The sequence below is a fragment of the Saccostrea echinata genome, unplaced genomic scaffold (genome assembly GCF_033153115.1).
Source record: "Saccostrea echinata isolate AGI-Se365-2 ecotype Australia unplaced genomic scaffold, CSIRO_AGI_Sech_v1 ptg000045l, whole genome shotgun sequence".
Taxonomy (NCBI): Eukaryota; Metazoa; Mollusca; class Bivalvia; order Ostreida; family Ostreidae; genus Saccostrea; species Saccostrea echinata.
Window position 1 is genome coordinate 6,139,641 of NW_026889794.1, and position 25,299 is coordinate 6,164,939.

General features: G+C 32.8%; 1 protein-coding gene across 1 annotated transcript in view; it reads left to right on the top strand.

Moving 5' to 3' along the window:
- The first annotated feature begins 386 nt into the window (after positions 1–386).
- LOC133201836 (deleted in malignant brain tumors 1 protein-like) overlaps positions 387–25,299 on the top strand; it is a 73,792-nt gene continuing 48,879 nt past the window's right edge. Inside the window, exons 1-14 of the mRNA XM_061337639.1 lie at positions 387–620; positions 2,374–2,515; positions 5,131–5,294; positions 8,224–8,365; positions 9,389–9,558; positions 9,676–9,817; positions 10,155–10,330; positions 10,424–10,577; positions 10,745–10,926; positions 11,000–11,141; positions 21,990–22,156; positions 22,237–22,378; positions 24,295–24,461; positions 24,542–24,683. Of these exons, the coding sequence (XP_061193623.1) occupies positions 407–620; positions 2,374–2,515; positions 5,131–5,294; positions 8,224–8,365; positions 9,389–9,558; positions 9,676–9,817; positions 10,155–10,330; positions 10,424–10,577; positions 10,745–10,926; positions 11,000–11,141; positions 21,990–22,156; positions 22,237–22,378; positions 24,295–24,461; positions 24,542–24,683 (2,246 nt within the window). The 5' untranslated portion in view covers positions 387–406. The remainder of the gene's footprint in view (positions 621–2,373; positions 2,516–5,130; positions 5,295–8,223; positions 8,366–9,388; positions 9,559–9,675; positions 9,818–10,154; positions 10,331–10,423; positions 10,578–10,744; positions 10,927–10,999; positions 11,142–21,989; positions 22,157–22,236; positions 22,379–24,294; positions 24,462–24,541; positions 24,684–25,299) is intronic.

The window sequence follows — 25,299 nt, forward strand, 5'->3', positions numbered from 1 at the left end:
TTTCTTCTCAAGAACAGCAAAGCTATGGTTGGTCATGTTTATATTGAGCATCCTCAGATAGTGTAGATTCAAGTTTGTTCAAATCATGACCCCCAGGGGTAGGGTGAGGCCACAATGAAAGTTCAAACTTGTAGGAAAAAAGTCACAGTTAGTTAAAAAAATATGTAAGCATTCTTAGTTAGTGTAGATTCAATTTTGTTCAAATCATATCCCCCTTTCCCTTTTAGGCGTAGGTCGGGACCACTTATGCATTAAAGCTTTTCAATACAAAACTGATTTTTGCTTTTTTCCTAGCCACAGTGCTCAGATGAGCGATGTGGCCCATTGGGCCTCTTGTTGTACTTGTCCTCGCCAGCAGTGAAGACAAGAAAAAATCTGTTAATATTTCCATTATGTTTTCAGCATCATGGATATATGTAAACTACTGGTGTTTGTACTCTCAATTGTGGCAGTTGAAAATCAGAGTACTATCTCTATAAGTACTCTCTCAGTAAGAGAACTGAGTGAGATGGTTAGAGCCCACAACACGGAAATGAAGTTGATGAAACAACAAATTCTAAAACAACAGCATTTAATCGAGAGTTTGCAGAAACAAGTTGAAGCAGGGAGTGCAAAACCGAGTAAGTATTTGACCCATTAAGTAATGTTCAAATATGATTAAACGGTAATATATATATATATCTTTAAAAACCTACCTGCTTGTTTGTCTGTGTAAAATGCTTTCACCAGGCTGTATACATCGACTTATAGATACACAACAGCTTCTAGATTTTCAACATTTTGAGAATGTTTGTATTTAAAAAGGAAATTAGTCACTGCTCTAAAATTAATGCATGTTAAATCCTACTACATGTACATGTAGTAGTTAATTCTTATTTTTAAATCAATTATAGCATAAGCATTAATAATGAAACATGCACACAACCACATATAAGGCTTCGGTATTAAGTCATTTCTCATGAGGATTAATGAGTCACAGCTGCTTCTAGAGAAATTCATCTTTAGCCGCAAAGATGAAATTAGTAATTAAACTACATGTACCTGATGTACATGAACTATATGTTTATCTAGCAGGAGACTGATGACCATAAAAGAAGGGAACCATATCTCTGCCATTCTGCTATAGGAAATCTTTCTGATTCAGATATTTTTTTTTAAAATTAAATGTTTCTACATATTGAAAAGATCCTCTTACAAATATGCATAGGAAATACAGATGAGTGGCAGATTTACGAGCTGAATCTTTAAGATGTCATGTGTCTAGAGCTTAGGCATATTTCATGGCGTTATAGGATATTTCTCTCTAGTGTAAAGAAAGATAAGGCAGTTGGTATTATGTCAAAGGATTCAGATCCCCTAGCTTGTTTTTAGACCAATATCGCTGAGAATGTGCTTATAATCATATCTTGAAATGTGTGTTCACAAAAGCATCTCAGATAGTGATCTGTTGTTGAACTAAAGACAATCTATGTCTGTACATCCGTCAGTATTCTTTTCAGTATTCTTTTCACATTTTCACGTTCTTCTTAAACACCACCCGGCCGATTTTGACTAAAGTTGACACAAAGCATCCTTGGGTAAAAGGAATTCTAAATTTTCTAAATTATACAAACTAAGGATCTGCTCTTTATACAAGGTGAATAATCAAGAAAATGCCAAAATATGGTAGAGTTATTGAAAAAATTCTTCGTCTTCGTCTAAATCACATGTACTTTGGGACAGAAAAGAAAGTGAAACCTAATAAAAATATTAAAGGTATTGTAGATTCTTATTTGTTCAAATTATGGTTCCCGGACCGGGGTAGGGAAGCACAATAAGGAATCAAGGTTGTGCATTGGAATACATAGGAAAGAGTCTTTAAAAATCTTCTCAAGAAGCATTGAAACAGTAAATTTAAAACTTAAACGAAAGCTTCCTGACATCGTGAAGATTCTAACTTGTTCAAAACATGACCCCCGGACTAGTGTGTGGCAGAAATATAAACATCAAAATGGAATTTGAAGGAAAAAAATCTTGTCTAAAACTGAGACAGAATTGTTATAACTTTCCTACGAAGCGTAGTTTGAAATTGTTCACATCATGTCCCCAGAGGTAGTGTGTGGATACAATAGGGGATCAAAGTTTTACACAAGAATTCTAATCCTTGTTCATGGAGAGGTTTAATTTTATAATGATGATCAATATTAAAATGCCAACATTTTGTTTCTTTTCTTCATTATTCACATATTTTCAAGAAAATGTACAAAGGTCTAACTGAAATATTTGAATAATTGGAAATTCTATGTCGTGGTTCCCTCCCAAAAGAAAATGTCGGGGAGGTGAAACGTCCAGATATCTGATATACGAAAATCTAAGGTATTTATTTATTCATAGAAATTCGACTTGTAAATGGAAATTCTTCAAGAGAAGGAAGGGTGGAGGTATACAAGAATGGAGTATGGGGAACTGTTTGTGACGATGGTTGGGATCTTTATGATGCCAATGTCGTCTGTACACAACTATTCGGATTAGTTGGGTAAGTGCTTATTTTCTTTCTTAAAATTATATATCAATGTTTATTTATAAATATTCCATAATTTTTCCTTTCAACTGTCACATAACGTTTAAGGACATATGCTACAAATGAAAAAAGAATGAAAATAATTAAAAATTAAATAATTATATGTCTTTATTAGTATATGTAATATAAATAACTGACCGCCGGAAATGTTTCTCAATAATATTCTATAAAGTAATATTAAATTGTATAGATTTTAGTATAAGGATGAAGGCAATAAGGAAGAAATTTGAAAAATTACAATTTCTTCTTATTTTTTTTTTTTTTTTTTTGATTCCTACTTCATTTAAAACGAAATCAGTAAAAAAAAAAATAAATACCAATTCATGCATCCAAATGTTTGTTTGTAACGTGTTCTTAATTTTTTTGCAATGTTTTTGCATTTAAATTATGAATTGATTATGCAAGATTTTACAGACGAAAAAAAGGATTTAGTGCTATACTCGTATGTATCATATCCCAGAGCTTTATCATTTCCTCTTAAAATTCAAAACAATATAAGCATTCCGGTTGATAGATTGAAACTTTTCTATTATACCTAATTATGATAATTTTTAAAGTCGTTATCTGATTCGTCCAGACGCTAACATAACTGAGAGAATAAAAAGTCCAATATGCGGAAAGAAACAACGATTTCCTCCCCTACAGAACACTCACTTTTTAGCTCACTTGAGCCGAAGGCTCAAGTGAGCTTTCCTGTTCAAAATTTGTCCGTTGTCTGTCGTCGTCGTTGTCCATGTAAACCATGATTTGTCACATTTATATGGAAGCATTCTCAGGTAGTGTAGATTCAAGTTTGTTCAAATCATGACCCCTTCAGTAGGGTTTAGCCACATTTGGCGATCAAAGTTTTACATATAAATACATAGTGAAAACCTTTTAAAATCTTCTTCTCAAGAACAGCAAAGCTATCGTAAGACCTATTTATATAGAAGCATTCTCAGGTAGTGTAGGTTCAAGTTTGTTCAAATCATGACTCCCGGGGGTAAGGTGGGGCACAATGGGTGATCAAAGTTTTACACTGGAATACATTGGAAAAATCTTAAAATTCTTCACAAGAACAACAAGGCCATTATTGGTCATAACAATATAAGAGCATCCTCAGATAATGTAGTTTTAATTTTTTCAAATCATGACCCCCAGGAAAACAAAGGGGTCATAACAGGGGCTCAGAGTTATCTAAAGGAATCTAAAGGACATATCAATAAAAATGTTCATCTTAAGAACAGCAAAGTCATTATCTGTCATATTAATTCAAATGCATCCTTAGGAAGTGTTGATTCAAGTTTTTTTTTTCAAATCATACCCCCAACCACTTTAATATTTTAAACTTTTTAATACCGTGAAATGTGAAAGCAAGTAGAATTTAATCAAGGAAGACTGAAAAAGAGTACTAGTACTAAAAATCACCAGAACACACAACTTTCATTCTATATTTAGTAAAAGAAATGGCAGATTATCATACATGCATTGTTACAACAAGTGCGTTAAATTTGGGACCAAGTTAACGTACTTTAAAAAATAAAAGTGTGCTCATATCGACCATATTAACGCACTTTGAAATTAATGTGTACAGCCTGATCAATATTCTTGCAACTTGGTATGATAAATAATTAATTTGAACCTGATTGGATAATTCTTTCGGTGATGAGGATCTGGAATATACAATGTAGACGTTTTAAAGATTTTTAGTTGTAGTCTTGTTCCCTAAAGGTTCTCGTAAATGTTATAAAAAGGGAGATGGATCTTTTACAATGAAATATATGGAGATAACGAACAGTATTCAAGCTCAAAAGTCCATTAAAGAATAGAAAACAGGAGCAGAGCAAACGGACCTCTAAACATCAGAGGTGGGATCAGGTGCGATGGAGGAGTGAGCATCCCCTGCCGACCGGTCAAATCCGCCGTGTGCTCCTTGCCACGACCGGGAAACAACGGAAAAATAATGGAGGAATGATTGTTAAATTGCACAATTTCGTATTTTAATTTTATTTTATCCAGTTTGTGATAAGTTAAAGCATCGCATTTTTCTTAGAGAAAAGGGAGCTATTATGATTTTTCATACCATGGACACACACACACACACACACACTCTCTCTCTCTCTGTTCTATCTGTTTAACAATCTATCATATTCATCTATCTAATAATTGTGAACATACTATATGAAACATCAGTTTTTCGAAAGAAATAGGCCTATAAAGAAAATAATGCCGCCTATTACGAAAATCTAAGTCCAGAATTTTTGTTTTATACATAATATTTTCAAAGTGGTAAAAATGTCGATGTTTTCAAAGTGGGTTGCTTTTGCCCTAAATTCAACGCACTTTGAAAAGAAAAATCAAAGTGAGTTGATTCTTTTTCAAAGTATGTTGCCACAACGCATTAGTGATAATTATATTCAAGTATATTGCATTATAAATGATTTTTACAATATCAAGATAAACATAATTCAACTACTATAAAACTAATGTTTTTTTCATGTTAATGCATATACATAATTATAGATAAAACATTTATAAACAGAATAACGTATAGAAGTGCAAATATACATGTAGCAATGGTTTCAAAACAGAATTCCATATAGTAATGCATACTTTGGACCTGGAACGGGTTCAATACTTATGGCTAATGTGAGATGCAGTGGTACAGAGAGTTCTCTACAGGATTGCAGACATACAAATGAATTAAATCTTGGCTGCAGTCATAGTGAAGATGCAGGTGTTATGTGTATGAAAGGTATCGTCAAGAAATTTATATCTTACAGGGAATAAAGAATTTGTATCTGGGAATCTTATAACAAGAATAGTTATTGATTTTGTAATCATTAATGTAAAATTAAAAAAAAGTGATTATACACATGCAGCTTTATGTCCCTAACGACCTCCCTGAGAGCTATCCATATATATTTACATTTGCAAATGTTTTCCTTATAATTATATAACACTATTTTTACACCTGTGTAAATCCAGTTCGTCATGTGACCATAAATTGATTGTTTAGTCATGAATGATCTACATAACTTCATAGTGACGTCATAAGTAATCGACGTGTTCAACATATTCAATTTATACCGTTGAGTCTTGAAAAAAAAATAAATCATTTATGGGTGTAAAACTTTAGCACCTTACTATTTATAATGAATCAGTCACAAATGTAAATATAAGTAATAAGGTATCATTTTAAAACTTTTATCGGGATGTAAATACGGGTTGGCATGTGATCAAATCTACCATAAAGCCCTTTGGGATTTATGGGATTTGATCACATGACCAACCTATATTTACATCCCGATAAAACTTTCAAAATGATACCTTCTTTCTTAAATATTCTTTATTTTATCTATAATGCACTGATAAGTTTAGCCTTAAAAGTAAAAACGAAATGATTTCTTTCAAAACTCAGAAAATATGATTTCATTCATTTTTTTATTGTTACTTGTATGTTTGAATTTTAAGCAGGTAAATTGTAGTAGAAGTAGTAGTAGTAGTAGTAGTAGTAGTAGTAATAATAGTAATAATAATAATAATAATAACAATAACAATACAATAATAACAATAATAATTATTATTATTTTAAAGTTTAGTCCAGGAGCATAAATATAAAAACATTTGTTCACATTGAAACAAGAGTAACCTTTTCATTTATTAGTTCTGTGGCTTGAATAAAAATACCATATTGTTAAATGAATAAAATTCAATATATCAATTTCTTTGAATTCTTTCTAACAAATCAAATTTGTTATAATGAGTTCAACTCATTTTAACAAATTCTAAAACTTGTTATAACGAATTAAATTCGTGAAAACGAATTCTTCAATTTATTATACATGTAGCTGTCAGGGTAGCTCAGTCGGTAGAGCGCTCGCTCCGTGATCGGAAAGTCGTGATTTCGAATCTCGGCCGAGACTGGCCTTAGTCGATAAATTAAAGGTAGCAACTGTTCCTTTGCCAAGCGATCGGCACTTTGAAGTGAAAGTTGCGGGTCTTTCGGATGAGACCTTATAAAAACCGAGGCCCCATGTCACGGTAGGCGTTGGCACAATAAAGCTCCTGCTCAATGACCCTGAGTGCCGAGTAAAGGTCTAAATATATATACATTTGTGGTATCTCTCTGTTATATAAACATACAGAGAGCAAATATCTTCATACCTGTATGAAGTTTTTCGAACGTCATAGGTCATTACGTGACCTAATCACACAGCGCAGACTTACTCTACTTAGCAATATAGCATGTTTTTCGTGTATAAAAATGTACAAAATACGCAAGTAAAATAATAATAATTTTATTAACAATGTAAACGATTATTTAACACAGTTCTTGATTGATTTTACATAGAGAATAGAAAACTACGTTTCATGTCTGAGCTGCAGTCTCAACGATTACCCTTATTTTTCTTGTAGACCTCTGAATGCTATTTTTTTCCCCATTAAACTTTACTCACAATAAATTTGAAAATCTGTTGGAAAATATCAATGTAATGCAATTACGCCACAAACAGCTGACAAACACTTAACTTCGGAAGTTCAGTAGGCACACCTCCATCTTCGAGATCGTTGTCCTAAGCTGTCGCCAGTGTCTCCAGTGTCTCCGCGTCAACATCATAATAAATATGCCTTACTGAAATCGTAGATTTTATGTTTCTGATCCAATTTTATACCTGATTTCAAGTTAACTGGTTCTGACAAGTGTCTCCATCCATCCCTTTCCGACCGAAATTCCTCCAACATTTAATTAATAAACATCGGACGTGTTTCTTGTGTTTTTTTAACATAGAATATGGGACGGTTCTCATGAATACAAAAATTCCCAGACACCAATATGGTCACTATAATTGATCACAAGTAGCCTTTCATAGAATATTCCCTTCAAAACAGATTTATTTGCCGGATGAATCTGAAGCGTAACCGCTTTTCAAGCCGATTTACACCTTGCGTAATTTGTCAAAATCGAACAGTTAGTGCAATATTTATATTCGATTGTCCGGCTCAAATGTATATATATTAAGTAGTAAATTACAAGTTTAAAAACTTCACTGGGAATTGAAGTGGGTCGGTACGTGATAAGATTTCCTGAGAAGGCCTTCGGCCTTCACAGGATTTGATCACGTGACCGACCCACTTCATTTCCCAGAAAAGTTTTTATACTTGTTATTTATTTTTTAATTGAAGCCCTTCACCGTTGTATGGTATTCATATACGTGAAAATTCTCGAATGTGACGTAAAACAACATTCAATCAATCAACCAATTAAGTACGTATAAGGAATTATATTCGTTTTCACAAATTTGACAATTTGTCTGATCGAATTCGTATACAATTAACTACAGACCGTAATTGTTGAATTTAATGAATTAAACGAATTCAATTCGTTATAAAAATTTTAAAACGTTTTAAAATGAATTTAATTTGTTATAACAAATTTTGGAATTCGTTTATACGAATTTAATCTATTATAACATTTTTTTTGAAATTGTTATAACATTTATAAGAAATTTGTTATAAACAACTTAATTCACTATCAAAAATTGTTATAACTAATTTAATTCGTTATAACAAATTCGACAAATTGGTATATCGGATTCTGTCAAATTTTTGAAAGGTCCTAAATAAGTTTCCATATTTTCCCCTGTAATTTCTTACCCATTTGATTCGTTTCATATTTGCAGCTCCCCCTGTTCGACTTTCGAAACAAAAAGACTTTCAAGGAAGAGTGGAAGTTTATAAGAACAATAGATGGGGGACAATATGTGACAGAAACTGGGATTACAAGGACGCTAGCGTCATTTGTAGATCACTAGGTTATAGCGAGTAAGTTTAAATAACTAAAAATTTAAAACTTGTCGTCTACATTTAATGGAGAATCTAGTCTCCTCTTGATGCTCTGTATTCCATAAGAGGTAACTAATAAGAAAGTATTCACAAAAGAAGTCAACAGCTGTCCAATAAATACGTTAAGGCATTATATTAATTGATGTGATATACAAATGAAATGATCTTCATCTTCGTAGGTCACCCTTGCTTACGAAAAAACATTACATGTATCAAGAACACTATCAGCTGATAAGAACTTCTTTTTTACCCTCCAAATTAAGGAATAAATCATAATTGCCCACAAACATTCTCCCAGCAAATGATAAATATCCACTCCCTTTGCAAATGACCACAGTTTACTTTAAAAAAAAAAAAAAACCATAGTTAACTAAACCTACTTGAAAAACTCATTGTATTACAATACAAGGTTTCTTGCCAAAGTGAAAGTGGAAAGTTTTTGTAAAACCGAATTAAAACATTTATTTTGGAAAAAAATGTTATATTTCATTAACAATCGCATTTTCTTAAAAATGCAAACGAAATGTCAACTTTATATTCATGTGCTATTTATTTTACAAGCTTTTATTAATGATACGAACTTTGAGAGATATACATGTACAATGTATATGCTCCAAAACAATTAAGATTTATTTTTCATACTTTCTAGTTATTAAATTGTTTTAAATTATAAAATGTCAAAACAAATTCTATTGGTGATAATTCAATGTATTAAATTATTTTCTAAAAATATCATTTTCAATGTATTGAAGTATGTCCAACTGGAAACTGCTATTAACTGTGGTATATTGCTGCTATATATTTGGTAGCGTACCTTCAGTATGGATCTTTAAAAAAAAGATAACTATTATTACATAATTATCATATAAATGAAATTCTACAAAATTTTGCAAATAGTTAAAGTAAATAGTAATTCGAATATCAAATTCCTGGTCATTTATTCTTTACAAACTTTAACGTTTATCAATTAAAGCAATTGTCCTCATGAAATCTTTTTGTTAGACGAGGGCTAGTTGTTTCAAAAACCGTATTTGGAGGAGGAACAGGCACAATTCATTTAAATGACGTACAATGTAGCGGAAAAGAAACTGGTCTGTCTGACTGTGCAAATTCGGAAACAAATAGCTGTAGTCACTCCGAAGATGCTGGTGCTATATGTATTCTACCAAGTCGTGAGTAAATTCTTTTTATACTTTAAGCGTATTGTAAAGGCTTAAAAAAAACAACAAAAAACTAACTGATATAAGAGACGAATACTTAGAAAAATTTTCATTCAAATCATTCAATAGAATTCATGAGATTGCGAAACGGAAAATCTGCAAACGAGGGCTTTTTTGAGGTGTCGGTCAATGGTGTATGGGGAGCTGTGTGTGATACAGATTGGGATAATCAAAATGCTAAAGTTGCCTGTCGATCTCTAGGATACTCTGGGTATTTTTTAATTCAATAAATCAAACAAAGCCAAGATCACTGTTACAAGTTTAATAGATAAGACTTGTTGTTGATATTCTTAATCAGTTTCACATTTGTTTGATTTTATAGCAAGAGATGCATAAAATCAAACACATAGAGAATTATTGAATAACGTCGAATATTGAAAGTTATTACTTTTTTCGAGAATATTTTAATGTAAATGAAAATAGTTTGAAATGAATTAAATAAAGGACAGTTAGGATAGTTAACACTTTTTTTTCAAAACTAAAATATTTGTTTTTATGCTTTCATGTTTTTATATTTAAATTAAAGCGTTATAAACATACACTTTTAGAGGTGTAGCTATCATTTCATCCGTGTTTGGAAAGGGAAATGCAAAAATATGGTTAGACGGCATTAATTGTGGAGGACATGAAAATTCCTTGTTAGAGTGTCCACAATCAGTTGTGGGATCCAGCAGCTGTGGTGATAGTAGAAATGCCGCAGTTGTCTGTTATAATACAGGAAACGGTGGGTAACGATGCATTTTGTAATTCATACATTTTTAATATTTGATGTTTATCTTACATGTTTGAGTAATACCATTATTCTTTGGTCATCTAGATGTTGTTAGATTGGTTAATGGTAGTTCTGAACATGAAGGTCGAGTTGAAGTATCGATAGATGGTCAGTGGAGAAGTGTTTGTATATCACCATCATCATCATCATATGAAAAAAAATACGCTGATGTGACTTGTAGAAGTCTGGGCAATTCAGGGTGAATTATATTAAATCTTCAGTAAATTTTACCTTCCTTCTAAAATGTACAATCCTTTCATTTATTATAATTCCAATTAATTAAAAAGTTGTGACAGTGCATTGAATTTAATAAGGCATGTAAAATTACTTGAATTTGAATCTTTCTCTCCATGTAATAATTTTTAGGGGGTTTCCTATATCATCGGATCTATTTGGAAAAGGCAATGGACAAGTATGGTTGAACCAAATTGCTTGTAACGGAAATGAAGATTCCTTGCTTTTATGTTCGCATTCAATCATTGAATCCAGCAACTTTAACTGTACTAACAGTAGAGAGGTCGACGTCATTTGTTACAATATAGAAAATGGTGGGTTACAGTTCGTTTATTTCTCATTCTTCTTTCATGTTTCATAGTTCTACATATTTCATTTATATTACAGATAAAGCTAGAATTGTAAATGGTAGTTCTCCCGATGAGGGACTAGTAGAGGTTCCGGTAAATAACCGATGGCGACGTGTTTGTTCATCTTCTTGGGACAGAACTGACGCTGGTGTTGCATGTAGGAATCTAGGATATTTGGGGTAATTTCTGATCATATATATTTTTCATAATATTACATACCAGACCATAACAAAAACAAGCTAATTCAGAGAATTTGTGTCCTCCGCTTAGGGAAAAAAGAAGAGCATGCGCAGTTCGGGGGGGGGGGGGGGTCGGACCCCCCTTCTGGATTTGTAGAATTATTAAATGTATACATGTATATTGAAGCAAATAAAAAATGCCAATATGAATATAAAGATTTGATTGCTCATTCTTTAATATGTGTATAGAAGATTCTTTTTAATATATAGAATATTTATCACACTGTAATAATGATCTTATGAGTTTGTACACGCCAGACGTCATAACTTTTTCATTTCACATGTTGAATAGTATCATTTAGTAAATACAAAAAAGAACATTAAAAAAAATTGGATTGTTCGGGACTTGATCCCGGGCCTCTCGCTTGGTAAGCAAGCATCTTACCCCTAGACCACGGAGGCACTTGATTATACAGCAAATTATTTCAAAAGGGTAGTGTCAAAAGTCAGTAATGATAATGTTGTAAGAGTTATGCTTCTTTGACTATTAAAAAGAAGTTGATCTACTCATTTCCATAATATGACTTAACTCATGTTGAGTTAAGTCTGATTAAATGCAAACATTAAGTCACATATAATGTTTATATTCACGTTCGATATTGTCAAAATTTTACACAATACATATTGTCTAATTTAGCCTTTACTAAACAGTTCTAATAGATGTAATTAGAATATAAAGTCGGCCGACAACCTGTATTATACGTAATAAGTCTCCACATGCCCCTGTGCTAAAAATAGTGCCAAGCGACTTTTAATATACAATAAATAAAAAAAAAAAACGGGGCGGGACACTTTGAGAGGGGCGGGCGAGAGATGCCATAGAGAGTTATGGTATAGAATTTCTTTGCAAAAGCTCAAAAGCTTTTTGAGATATCACCCGGAAACGAAGGTGTTACACACAGACGGAATTTGTGAATTTACGACCTTGAACTTTGACCTTTTGACCTCAAAATAAATAGAGGTCTTCCTTAGGCCACAGGGAGTTGTTATGTAAAATTTCATTCGAAAGCTTAAAGAATTCGCGAGATATCGCGCGGAAACGAAAGTGTTAAAACAGACAGAATTTATGAATTGATGACCTTGACCTTGACCTCAAAATAAATAGGGTTCTTCCTTAGGCCACAGGGAGTTGTTATGTAAAATTTCATTGCGAAAGCTCAAAGGGTTCTCGAGATATCGCGCGGAAACGAAAGTGTTACAAACAGACAGAATTACAGACGGACGGACGGATGGGCAGACAGACCCAAATTAATATCCCCCACTTTCAGAGAAAGCGGGGGACAATAATACATAGCTTAAAAAACTTTTAAACCTAAATTGCTTTTGTTGTGAACGAATTAAATGCACATTTTTAAAGTAAAGATATTACTACTAAACAATGGCGCACCCAAAAGAATATGAAGAATTTTGCAATTTTATTTGCATATATATTTTTTTAATATTCCTAGTTGATAATTTACTTTGTGGTATTTACCTGCTACACTTTTTGCACGAATAACAATCTTAATGCAATCATGAATGTTATGAAATAAAAGTTTTCACAGAACCTTTTCTTGGAATTGAGGAAAGTTCTTGATAGAAACTACACTCCTTTTGAGAACTTCCCTTGTGCTTTGAGAGTTGGTGCTACTAAATGATGCTGTTTTATACATGTACATACAAATTGTTTTCTTTACAAGTATACATATGCTCCTGAAATTTTTCAGTCTCTTCTGATATGCACAAGGGAGTTTCTCAGACCCAAATCATTTTCAATATTAACGCGGCCTGGAAACGATCCCAATTGAAACTCAATCTAAACCAATTCAATGAAATTTTAGGGTGGAATATAAGGAATATGAAAAAAGCATGTCAAAGGCTAAGAAAAAGACTTGTGGAAGATACTTCAGTGTATATGGTATTCAGTTCAAAATTCCTGCTGTAAAAACCTAGATTATTACAACCTTAATATCTATTAGGCTGTTTCTAGTGCAAAAATTGGAGCAACTAACTACTTTAAAGTAAATTATCAATCAAAGATATAAATTCTTTACTAAAATTGCAAAAAAAAATTCATTATATCTTTTCTTTCCGGCATTGCTTAGTAGCAATATTTTTACTTCCAAAATGTGAATTTAAGGGGTACCGACCCTCTGATAAGAGAGATAACTTTCCAAGTAAAAAATACGAACACAACTCATAGTTTTCATAATCAGAGTTTCAGTATCGAGACCGTGGAGTAGTTAAGTCGATCAAACTTGACATACGATGGAAACATTACCTTATATTTCCTTTGTCTATACTTTTCAAATTCTTTTATTATATTTAACAAGAAATCATTCAAATTCCGTAATAAAAGCCTTATAAATTAAATAAGTTCTATCTTTTTAAGGACCATTTTAAAAATGGTTTAATGTTTCAAGTACCAAATGCAGAATTTTTATTAGTATTACATTTTTTTCCAATGAAAAAAAAAATTATAAGAAAGATAACTCTTGCAAAGAGATGTATTCTTTTTGTCCCCCGATTTCACTGAAAGTGGGGGATATTAATTTGGGTCTGTCTGTCCGTCCTTACGTCCGTCCTTACGTCCGTCTGTATTTCTGTCTGTCTGTAACGCTTTCGTTTCCGCGCGATATCTCTATTGATTTTGAGGTCAAACGGTCAAAGTTCAAGGTCGTAAATTCATACATTCCGTCTGCGTGTAACACTTTTGTTTCCGGGAGATATCTCAAAAAGCTTTTGAGCTTTTGCAATGAAAATTTATACTCCCTAGGGCCTCTCTCATCCCTCTTAAAGTGTCCCGCCCCGTTTTTTAATTATTATTTACATGTACTGTATTAAAAGTCGCATGGCACTATTTTTATCACAGGGGCTTGTGGAGAGTTATTACGTATAATACAGGTTGTCGGCGGACATAATATTCTTATTACATTTATCAGAACTGTTTAGTAAAGGCTAAATTATGGCCTCTCTTGCCCCTCTCAAAGTGTCCCGCCCCTTTTGTTTTTAATTTATTTATTGTATTAAAAGTCGCTTGGCACTATTTTTAGCACATGGGCATGTCGAGAGTTTTTACGTATAATACAGGTTGTCGGCGGACTTTATATTCTAATTACAGCTATTAGAACTGTTTAGTAAAGGCTAAATTACACAACATTTGTTGTGTAAAATTTTGACAATATCAAACTTGAATATAACATTATATGTGACGTAGTGTTTGCTTTAATTTTACGTATAATCAAGTGCCTCCGTGGTCTAGCGGTATGTTGCTCGCTCGCTTACCAAGCGAGAGGCACGGGTTCAAGTCCCGAACAATCCAATTTTTTTTTATGTTTTTTTTTTGGATTTACTAAATGATACTATTCAACATGTGAAATGAAAAAGTGATGATGTCTGGCGAGTACAAACTCATAAAATCATTATTACAGTGTGATAAATATTCTGTATATAGTATATTAAAAAGAATCTTCTATACACCTGTTAAAGAATAAGCAAACAAATCCTTATATCCATTTTGGCTTTTTTGTTTAAATTTGCTTCAATATACATGTATACATTTAATAATTCTACAAATACAGGGGGCAGTGTGACCCCCCCCCCCCCCCCAACTGCTCATGCTCTTCTTTTTTCCCTACACACACAAATTCTCTGAATTAGCTTGTTAATTTTAGGTTGTGATAATAAATCTTTAGTCTTTCTATCCTCTTTGTTAAGATTTCTTCATATCATGATCCAACATAACAATCATTTCTGAAAAAAAATAAGCAGCGCTTCATACCTCATATTGTTTTACATTTGAAGCTGATACTATAGCTCTTGATGAAAATCAATGTTTTAAAAAATGTGAAATTTAGAGCAGAGGGACTTTAGTCCTTAATAGGTTCACAAAAAGCATGATAGATTAAAACGTTTTTGAGCTGTATAAGAAACCATCTACGAGGCTACTCAATTGCTGCATAACATGTCACCGACATTTTTTTAATGACTTTGGTTTTCGGATATCATTTCCCATTTTTATACAACTCTTTAATGGGGCTGATACATAGTTTGAAGCTTATATTTTCGAAAAGTTTCTAAATATTATGACATATATTACTAGAGCATTTCACACCGAAATATATTGAAAGTGTGTTAAGAAACTTTTTTTTATTTAGAAATTATTAAAACTACGATTTTCGGGACGCGTTTGATTGACACATATCCTTGCACTTTCACAAAATAAACTTTATCCATAATACCTAAGAAAAGTAGAAATTTTGTTGTGTATTAGTGAATAATATGAAAACTATAATCCAGAAAGTTCAGAATAGAAATGCGAGAAAGCAAAACCAATTCACTCACCGGTATTGTCAGATCGTGCTCGGTGATGTGTGCAGACTAATTAAACAAATTGAACACACCCTATAAAAAGTAAACACTAGCAATAACAGAGCCCCTGCCCTGTTTACAAACACAGGTGTTTGACGCGATGTTATGAAGAATATCCTTGTCATTGAATTCTTAGAATTCTCATCTAAATTCAAATCATTAAATTGAAGTTATTTTTTTGAATAAAAATAGACATTGTAAACAATACAACTGTGTCCAGGCCCCTTTAAGGAATGTTTGTAATTTGACTTTAATTTATCTTCACACATTTCCTATGTCTAGCTTCTCTTTTTCAAAATTGTTTTAACTGTTTTAAATTTCTATTCCAAATTCTTTCACAGAGTTCATTCCTCTGTATGTGTAAACATTCTCTATATTGTGTTGGAATCAAGATTTAGTCACGTTAAACAATTCATCTTGCCTTTTGAGACACAGAGATAAAAAAAATCGACAGCTTCAAATGGCATTTCAAGTAACTTCTTTCAATTATTTTTAATATGAATTTTTAATTATAAAGTATTTCAAGATTTTCTTTATGTATAGAAAATGTCAACGTTTACTGAAGAAAAGAGTTTTGTTTTATTGCGTCCTGATGATTCAAAAGGGCTTCTCAGATAATGTTAGATTGATACGAAAATAAACTTAAAAAGTTTACTGTTGAGAGAATTCAAGTATAGTCAATTCGATTCAAATTTATTCGATGTCTTACGTCTATGTCTGTTTAAATGAAGAAACGATGGAATTCTGGATGCTTGTAAAACTTTTGTGTATATATTGTCAAAAGCAACTGTCCTGAACTGGGTAACAGTAAAGTAAAAAAAAAACTTAATTAATTAAATGGTACTCGGTGTTCCCTTCTTATAATAAAGTATAAAATTTAATATATTTGTACATTGTATATAACAAGAATTTAAATATATCTATAATGTAATTAAGTGCTTGTAACTCATATAAAATACAGTGTACCATTCAATTAGTTTTTGATTTACTGTTATCCCGTTCAAATGTATCCAACAAGGATTTATCTTCGAGAACCCCTTATAATTAAAACAATTAAAGAGTTCTCTGTAATCACGTAGACTTCTTTGCCACGCATGGTCACCGATTTTGATGAAACTTTGCCCATTATTTAAACTTGACACCAGAAACAAATATCAAATACAGTTTGGTTGCTATTTGTCTTGGTTGCAATGGTAACAGCCGGAAAAGTTTGAAAAATTTAGATTTTCAGCTTCTTTGAATCTTTATTGAGCCTTTAAAAAGATCAAGGAAAACAAACAAACCATTCTCACAAAAACATGAAACCTAGTAGCCACTTATGCTATAAAAAATCCTTTTTTCGTTGGTTTAGCCCCCCACTTTCAATGAGTCACCCCACTTTCAATTTATTTCTATTGGTTAAGTTTAATGAAGAAAATAACACTGTTGCTATGATTACCAAGAAGGGAAAATGTTCGATTTTGTTCACTTTATAGCAATATAAAACCCCATGTGGTAGCTTTTTGCATCCAGTTAGAGATTTGGTAGTTCAAATTAAAAGTCAGGTTAGTTGTTCATAAATATCAATCATAAGAGTTTTGAGAATCTACATACAAGGGTACGTATCCAAGGAAACAAATTATTTCTCAGCTTTTTATGCATGTTTTTTCTGCTTATTTCCGTAGCCACGCTATATTTAAAGAATTTAATTTGAATTATGAAAATTAGGAAAACACCAGTGCTTATAAAAATTGATTACCAGTTATATGGAAATGTGCTTTTAAAAAAATAGGATCACATTAAAGCATAAATAGAGTTAATTTAAAATCCCCTTGCGGTATTAAAACCATAGCAACCAATGCCAACAAATAAGAAATATCACATTTCGTCCTTGTTCTGTGTTACAAGGATCTTTATCTATTAATTGGTTGCATTTCTACCTTTAATTGCTTTTATTTTTGAGTGTATGACTTTTTAAAATTAATGAATAAAATGATTACTTTTGCATACTTTCTTTCCAAAGTAACATATCTAATAGTTGATTTCCCAAATGTGTTTATCATGCAATTAAGAATTAGGCCTTCAAATTTTGGAAACAGTTATTGCCACTTGTTTGCACTGCTGCAAATGTTAATTATAAGACTCCGAACATGTTGAGAAATGCCATGTTTCAAACTTTATGACATGTTGTCATGTTAATCATGGCACATAGCAAACAATTTTTGCTTGATTTGAGATTACGTTATCAAAGAAGTTCTGAGTCTAAGCGTGCCACAGCTCCTATATAAAATTTCAAGTCATTACAGAGAATGGCTCTTAAAACAAATAAACAAGCATTAATCTAAGAATTTATTTTAATGCAGTATCTATGTTTGTTTGTTTGTTTATTGTTTAACGTAGGTCGCGGGTTTGCAGGCCTTTTAAAAGTGTCCGAAAACATACCATGAAAATTAGATATATAATTCCTCTACTTTTGTTTTACATTCTCTGAAAATTTTATAAAATTCGTCTGCATCGTTTTTATGTAATTAAATCCCAAAGATGCCATTGTTGTAGTAACATTTTCAACGTTATTGTATTGAATTATATAGGAAAAACGTCGATTTCGGCTCGTTTTCAGGCAAGATTTTTTTTCAAAAAATATCATTAACTTTTAAATGGTGCAGACGAAATTGATCCCCCTTTGGTATCTTAAAGTAGAATTGATTTGAAATAAATCTATGTGAAAAAATTAATATGTCTTCGGGTTTGTTTTCTCGTAATTTAAATGTAGACAATTGATTTTATACCGCAAAATTTAACATTTTTAAGAACTACGTCGTAAAATATCGCGACGTCACGCTTGACGTCGTGAATATCGATCCGGTATACAGAGCAGAAAAACAAATTAAAATATTTATAATTCACGTCTATCTGATTTCATATGACCCACGAATCGTATCATAATAATTCAATAGCAATGAAATGATTATTAGACATGTTTCTCTTCTAATATTCTTTGTACGTCTCATATTAGTGAAAATTATCTCAAGGGACGTAAAACGACAATCAGTCCTTTAGTTTCTTTCTTTCAATGCATTTTCTTTATGTGTTGTTTTCTTACCGTTTCTTTTCTTTTTGTTTTGTTTTCTTTTCTTTTTCGTAGATAAGTATCCTACATTTGGCTGTGTATTTTTTCAGCGTGCTGGTGGAAAACGGTTATCCTCTTATTCAAGTATACATATGAAATGTTTTTATTTAGAACATTTAGCAATGCGCTAATAGCTACGATAACTTCTTCTGTAGATAACAACATTGTAAGCCGTTACTTACACAGGCACTTGGGGTATTGACCGCCCCCCCCCCCTTCCATTTTTTTCTTTTTAAATCTGGGGTCGAGTCACCCTTTTCCTATTTTTGAAATTCTAATATGTACTATATGTTATCAATAATGTAACCCTTTTGTCTCTATAAGCTGTTTTTAAATATATCGTTTCGACTGATACATAAAAAGAGAGATTTTCTCGTCGTTTAACTCACTTCTTAAACTTAAACTTCGCATGATTTTTTTATCTACAGCATAAGATAACATGAAATATGCAGACATTAATGATTTTTTTTTTTACACATTCATCTTCCGTTTAATATTTCCATTTAATTTTCATGTGCCCCCGATTAGTAAATATTTCGATTAAATCACCCGCATCTAAGGGCATCTTTACGGCCTAAGGGTAAATTGTCGGTATTAAAATACAAAAAGAGAAAAAAAGTGACTCAACCCCAGATTTAAAGAGAAAAAAATGGAAAGGGGGGGATCCATATCTCAAGTGCCTGTGTTTACTTACAGGAGGTCAGTGTCGCTCAAAAAATGTATTAGTTTATGTTTCATAGTACCCTAGCAGTTTTTAATTTGTGATAAACCTTTAAATATATTTTTAAAATGTCCTTTTTAAAAATAAAGGTTAAACTTTTAATGTAATATTTGTATTTGTGATTGTTATATAATGATTTCTTTATTAATTAAACAAACTGTTAATTCAAATACGTTCAAAGGAAAAGAGGTCAGTTGAAACTTGTGCCCATATCGTTTCGTGATACCATGTGAAATCAATCGCAATTTCGCGGACCTTTCCGACAAGCCGAAAATTCTCTCCGAGCGCTCTCCGGGATGCGATTGATAACACATAATGAAACGCTTTCTAATACTTCCAGTGTTGGATTCGAATCGTAATATAAACCTTCATTATATTTGATAACTTCAGTTTGTTCTATAAATAACATATTACACTAGGCTACAGTGTACCATTTCCAACAAAAGTTATATCTAAATATTGTATCGACTATTCAAATCGTAAAAAGCCTTCATTATTTGTGATAAGTTGTGCCTTAAATAATATAACAATAAAAATTTAATACCAATTCCAACAAAAGTTATAGCAATTTCTTTTTCATTGTGACGTCATAATCAAATGTGCACAAGAAAGTCGCCCAAACCATATAAATTGCGTACCCAGTTTTAATGACGTCAGCAAACCCGCGACCTACGTTAACGTCCCTCTCGAGAATTTTTCACTCATATGGAGACGCCACCACTTGCCGGTGGAGATCTACAAATTTTGACCTATACTCGGCACTCAGGGCCATTGAGCATTGAGGGATCTATTTTCGTGCCAGCACCTAGCTACTGCGACACGGGACCTCGGTTTATACGGTCTCATCCGAAGGACCGGTCTCCACGTCCCACAGTCGGATTCGAACCCGCGACGTAAGGGTCAACTCCTACTCCGCGACTCTAGAGCGAAGGCTCTAACCACTGCGCCACGCGGGCAATGCAGTATCTAGGTTCATTATATAGGATAAGGTTCATTGTGCAGGTGTCATAACAGTATTTCACTTGAGGTTCACGTCAAATCATGACTGACGCAAAATAATTCCTGAATCTCCCCTTCCGATTCGGGCATTTTGGCACGAGACTGGAGCTGAATTTTTTTATGAGATGAAAAACTATATGTAAACTATCTGTATTGACCAGATTCATTATAATTTAGGGCGTGCTGATTTTTCTATAAACTGTATTTGAGTGGGGAGTGATTATGTCCTGGACTTGATTTTCAAGCATCTGCTCGACTTCGACAGGAACAAACTTGCGTGCCTTGCTGGATTGCTATGTATTTTTTGGTACTAAAATCTTTATAAAGAATTGTTTTACAAGATCTGAAAAGGAAACTTCTCAAAAGTTTGTTTTAAATTAATACCACCTACTCAAAGTTGCGCAATTTTGGTAAGAATATATAGCAAAACTTGATACTGTTGTGCAACCTATAGGATATGTAAGAAACAATGTTGTACATGGACATTTAAACCTGAAATGTTTCGTGTCAATGATTCCTGCCGACTGCCTATCTAGAGCGCCTACTTTCTTCAGGTTCTGATCGCTTGAGTAATTGACCATAGCAGGTTCCTGTAGAAGTAATATTGCCTTCGTCTTTGAAATGGACGCCATTAATGCACATTTCTTGACACTATCGATATCCAAGTAGTGCATGGAATGAAAAAGGTGAAGATAACGAACAGTGATCGAAAAAAAAGCTATAAACAGCACAATTCTGTGAAGAGGGCATAAAACACGGATCACTGGAAATTCCAGAGGTGGAATCAGGTGCCTAGGAGCAGTAAGCATTCCCTGTTGCCCAGTCACACCCGCCGTGAGCCCTATTTATTGATCGGAATATTCCGCAGTCAAATTCAGTATAAAAACAAAGGCCTAACAATTGGTATGATACAAATCAGCCAAAATACGACCCAATGATAGATTATATTTGCTAATAAGATCATTATAACGGCCATAAAATTTACGAAATGCTGACTTTAAACGAAATTGTTGAAATCCCTTTAACATCAATTACCTGTCAGTAACCTGCCCCGGTTTAAAAATTGATCGTGCTCGGAGCCGCTTTTCTGATTTTTTGTTTAATCAAACGGCTCCGATCGAGTACGATCAATTTTTAAACCGGGGCAGGCTACTGACAGTTTCAGGTGGCTTCGATGTTGAATTGGATGCATGCTAATCAGTTTGAATGATTTACGCATTATTAATAGACACCCAGGTGCAAACATGGGTTCATGCTTAAGGGTGTCGCTACTCCTGTGCGACGCTGAAGGGTGGAATATAGTATCTTTAGTGCTAAGAAGCTTATTCTGATTAAAATCTGATTATATTACAAAACGACACTAGAAATCTGATTCGCTGGAATTAACGTACCTTCACATTTGGATTACATACCATTAACCGTACGTATTTTCTTAAGGTGCATATTTCCCTGCTTGAAATTGTTTTTTGACGTATTATATGTCAAACCATACAGTTTTATCTAACCTGCTTGTATACAAAACGCTGTCTGACAGAATTATTAATAAAAATGTAAATGTACATTTATGTTCTTCCAAGTCAGTGTATCAACAAGAACGTCTTTTTTGTAGAGGTTTTTCAGTTTCATTACCGACGATCGGAAATCAGAGGAAAGAAGATTGGTTCTTAAATAACATGGTCTGTAACGGAAATGAAGATTCCTTGTTAAAATGTGCAAGATCTATATCCACCACCTGTAGCTCTGAAGCTGGAGTTATGTGTTACCAATCCTTAAATAGTGAGTACTGAGATTTATTCCCTCTAGAAGTTTTATTTCATCGTTCTGAATCTATTAATATGTTATTATTTGATTTTCAGGTACTGTTAGACTTGTCAATGGTAGCTCTCCAGATGAAGGACTAGTTGAGGTTTTGGTGAATAACCGGTGGCGACCTGTTTGCTCTACTTCTTGGGACAGAAATGATGCTGCTGTTGCATGCAGAAGTCTAGGCTATTTAGGGTAATTCTGGATTGTATTATCAAATATTTATTTTATCATGTTTATTATAATATTTTATTAGAGGATTGATTCTATGAGAAAAAGAAGAAATAGAATTAGCCAAGTCACGTATATTGCACAGTGACGGAACGTCACCGACCCCTATGTATAATCAAGTAGCTTTTTTTTTTTTTAAAAAATCTCATTTTCGTTTTTTTTCTACAAATCTATGGAATCCTTCACAAGCATTTCCCTGTGCATACATGTACCTTTTTCTTCCTTAAATATTTTTAACTATTCCAAAGTTCAGTTTCCTACAATTTCACAGACTTATTTCTGCTGGAATTCAAGGTATAGCAGTTTTACAGAATGTGTAACTTTTATCAAATTGTCAATATTTCTGTCTCTGTAGATGTTTGAACATCTCAGATCAAGAATATTTATGATTCGATAGTCTCTAGTAGCAATTGTGTTCTTAATATTGAGTTAAAGAGTTTTTTCTCCAGACTTACTGTTTAAAAGAACTTTTCAGATTATATTATAAAATATGTTTAAAAAAAAATTCCTCGATAAAAACGTATTGCATCTTATAGATAATCAAAATAATTATTTCTCTTGGGCGGCAATATTGCTTATGTGGTAGCCATTTTATCCCTTTTGGTAAAAAAAATGTAATGATTTTTATTCTAGCTTGAAGGGTTTCTCATTTTAATTTTGACAAATATATTTATATATACCGTCACGGTAACTCGGTGATCGGAAGGTCGTGGGTTCAAACACCGGCCACAACTGACCTAAGTCGATAAAAAAAATATGTAGCAACTGTTCCTTCCCCAAGCACTCGACACTTTCAGGTGAAACTTACAGGTCTTTCTGATGAGACCTCAAAAACCGAGACCCAGTGTCACGGTAGACGTTGGCATGATAAACATGATAAAGATCCCCTACTGCTCAATGTCCCTGAGTGCCGGGTAAATATCTAAACTTGAAGCCCTTCACCGATATATGGTAACGTCTCTATGTGAGGGAAAAATTCTCGAACTAGAAGTAAAACTACACACAATCAATCAATCAATCATATTTTATATAAAGAATAATACAAACCATTTTCTATATCACATTCTGTATCAGCCCGATACACCAATATATGCCTGAGGGCCAAAATGTGAATATGGAGAAGGATATGTTTTATTATGTATATTTCATACTTAGCAATAAAATATAGCATAAATCTACTTGTGCAAATACAAATAATTAATCACTGACTATCTCATAACATCAAAGAACAGTAATTTAAGTAAAATTAAGTACTGTATTTTAAAGTGAAATCTACAAGTAGTGTGATATATATTCGTATCAGCCCTGTAGGGTCCGTATTAGCCCTGGAAGCTTATATGGCTATTGTGACGTCAAGCATATCACATATGCAAGACAAGTATTTATCAATAAGTAAATTATAAATATAGCTCTAAAGATATTAGTTTGATTAACCCGATCTGTTGTAAGTTGTTGCTTATACTTCGAATATATTTTGAACATTCCGAATAAATTTTGAAAAAAGATTTCCACTGATTTATCAGGAATGACGTCTTTGCAAACAAATTACTCTAAACGTATTATATTTGGCTGCGTGTATAATCTTTTTAGCGCTTTTGTTGAAAGGCAGCATCTGCTTAAGTATATTCAGAAATAGCTAAATTAAATCTACGCTAATTAAAATAAAATCTATTGCCGCTAAATATTGTGCACGTTTAATTTAATCATTAACAGTAATCATAAAGTTAACTCTTTTCTTAGATTTCTAGAGATAAGTATACTCCGGGAATTTAATATAAATCCAAATGAATGAATGTAATTTGTATAATTTTGACGCTTCGATATAAATAAAGAAATAATTATCTTCAAAATAGGTCCAATAATAGAGACATCTTTTGCAGAGGTTTCCCAGTTTCATTGCCGACAACTGTCAATCGGAGAAAAGAAAACTGGTTCTTGAATAGCATGTATTGTAACGGAAATGAAGATTCTCTGTTAAAATGTGCAAGTTCTATATCCACCAGCTGTTACAATGCGGCTGGAGTTATGTGTTACAAAACATTAAATAGTGAGTATTGAGATTTATATACTATAGAAAACTGAATTGCACTTTGTGAATCTATTAATAATGTTATGATTTGTACTTAGGCACAGTTAGACTTATCAATGGTAGCTCTCCAGATGAGGGAATAGTTGAGGTTTTGGTAAATAACCGGTGGCGACCTGTTTGCTCTTCTTCTTGGGACAGAAATGATGCTGCTGTTGCATGCAGAAGTCAAGGCTATTCGGGGTAATTCTGGATTGCATTATCAAATGTTAAATTTCCCATGTTTATTATAATATTTCATATAAGAGGCTTGATTCTATAGGAAAAGGAAGAAAACAATTAGCCAGGTAAAGCCTATTTTTCTGTGACTTTACGTTACCAATCCCTTAGTATAATCACGTTGCTTTTTTGGATCTCATTTTCGGTTTCTTCATAAATCTGTGGAATTTGTCAATGCATTTCTCTTTGTGTGCATTTTTAAATATTCTTCATATAAAAAAGGTGAAGATAACGAACAGTGATCGATCCAAAAAAAAAATCCGTAAACATTACAAATATGTAAAAAAGGCATAATACACGGACCCTGGAAATTCCAGAGGTGGAATAAGGTGCCTAAGAGGAGTAAGCATCCCCTGTTGACCGGTCACACCCTCCGTGAGCCCTATGTATTGATCAGGTAAACGGAACATTCTGTAGTCAAATTCAATATAAAAAGGTATTACACGTCAGCCAAAATACGACCCATTGATAGGTTATATTTGCTAACAAGGTCATTAAAACGACCATAGAATTTACGAAATGTTGACTTTAAACGAGATTGTTGAAATCCCTGAAACATCAGCATGTATGTCAGTAGCCT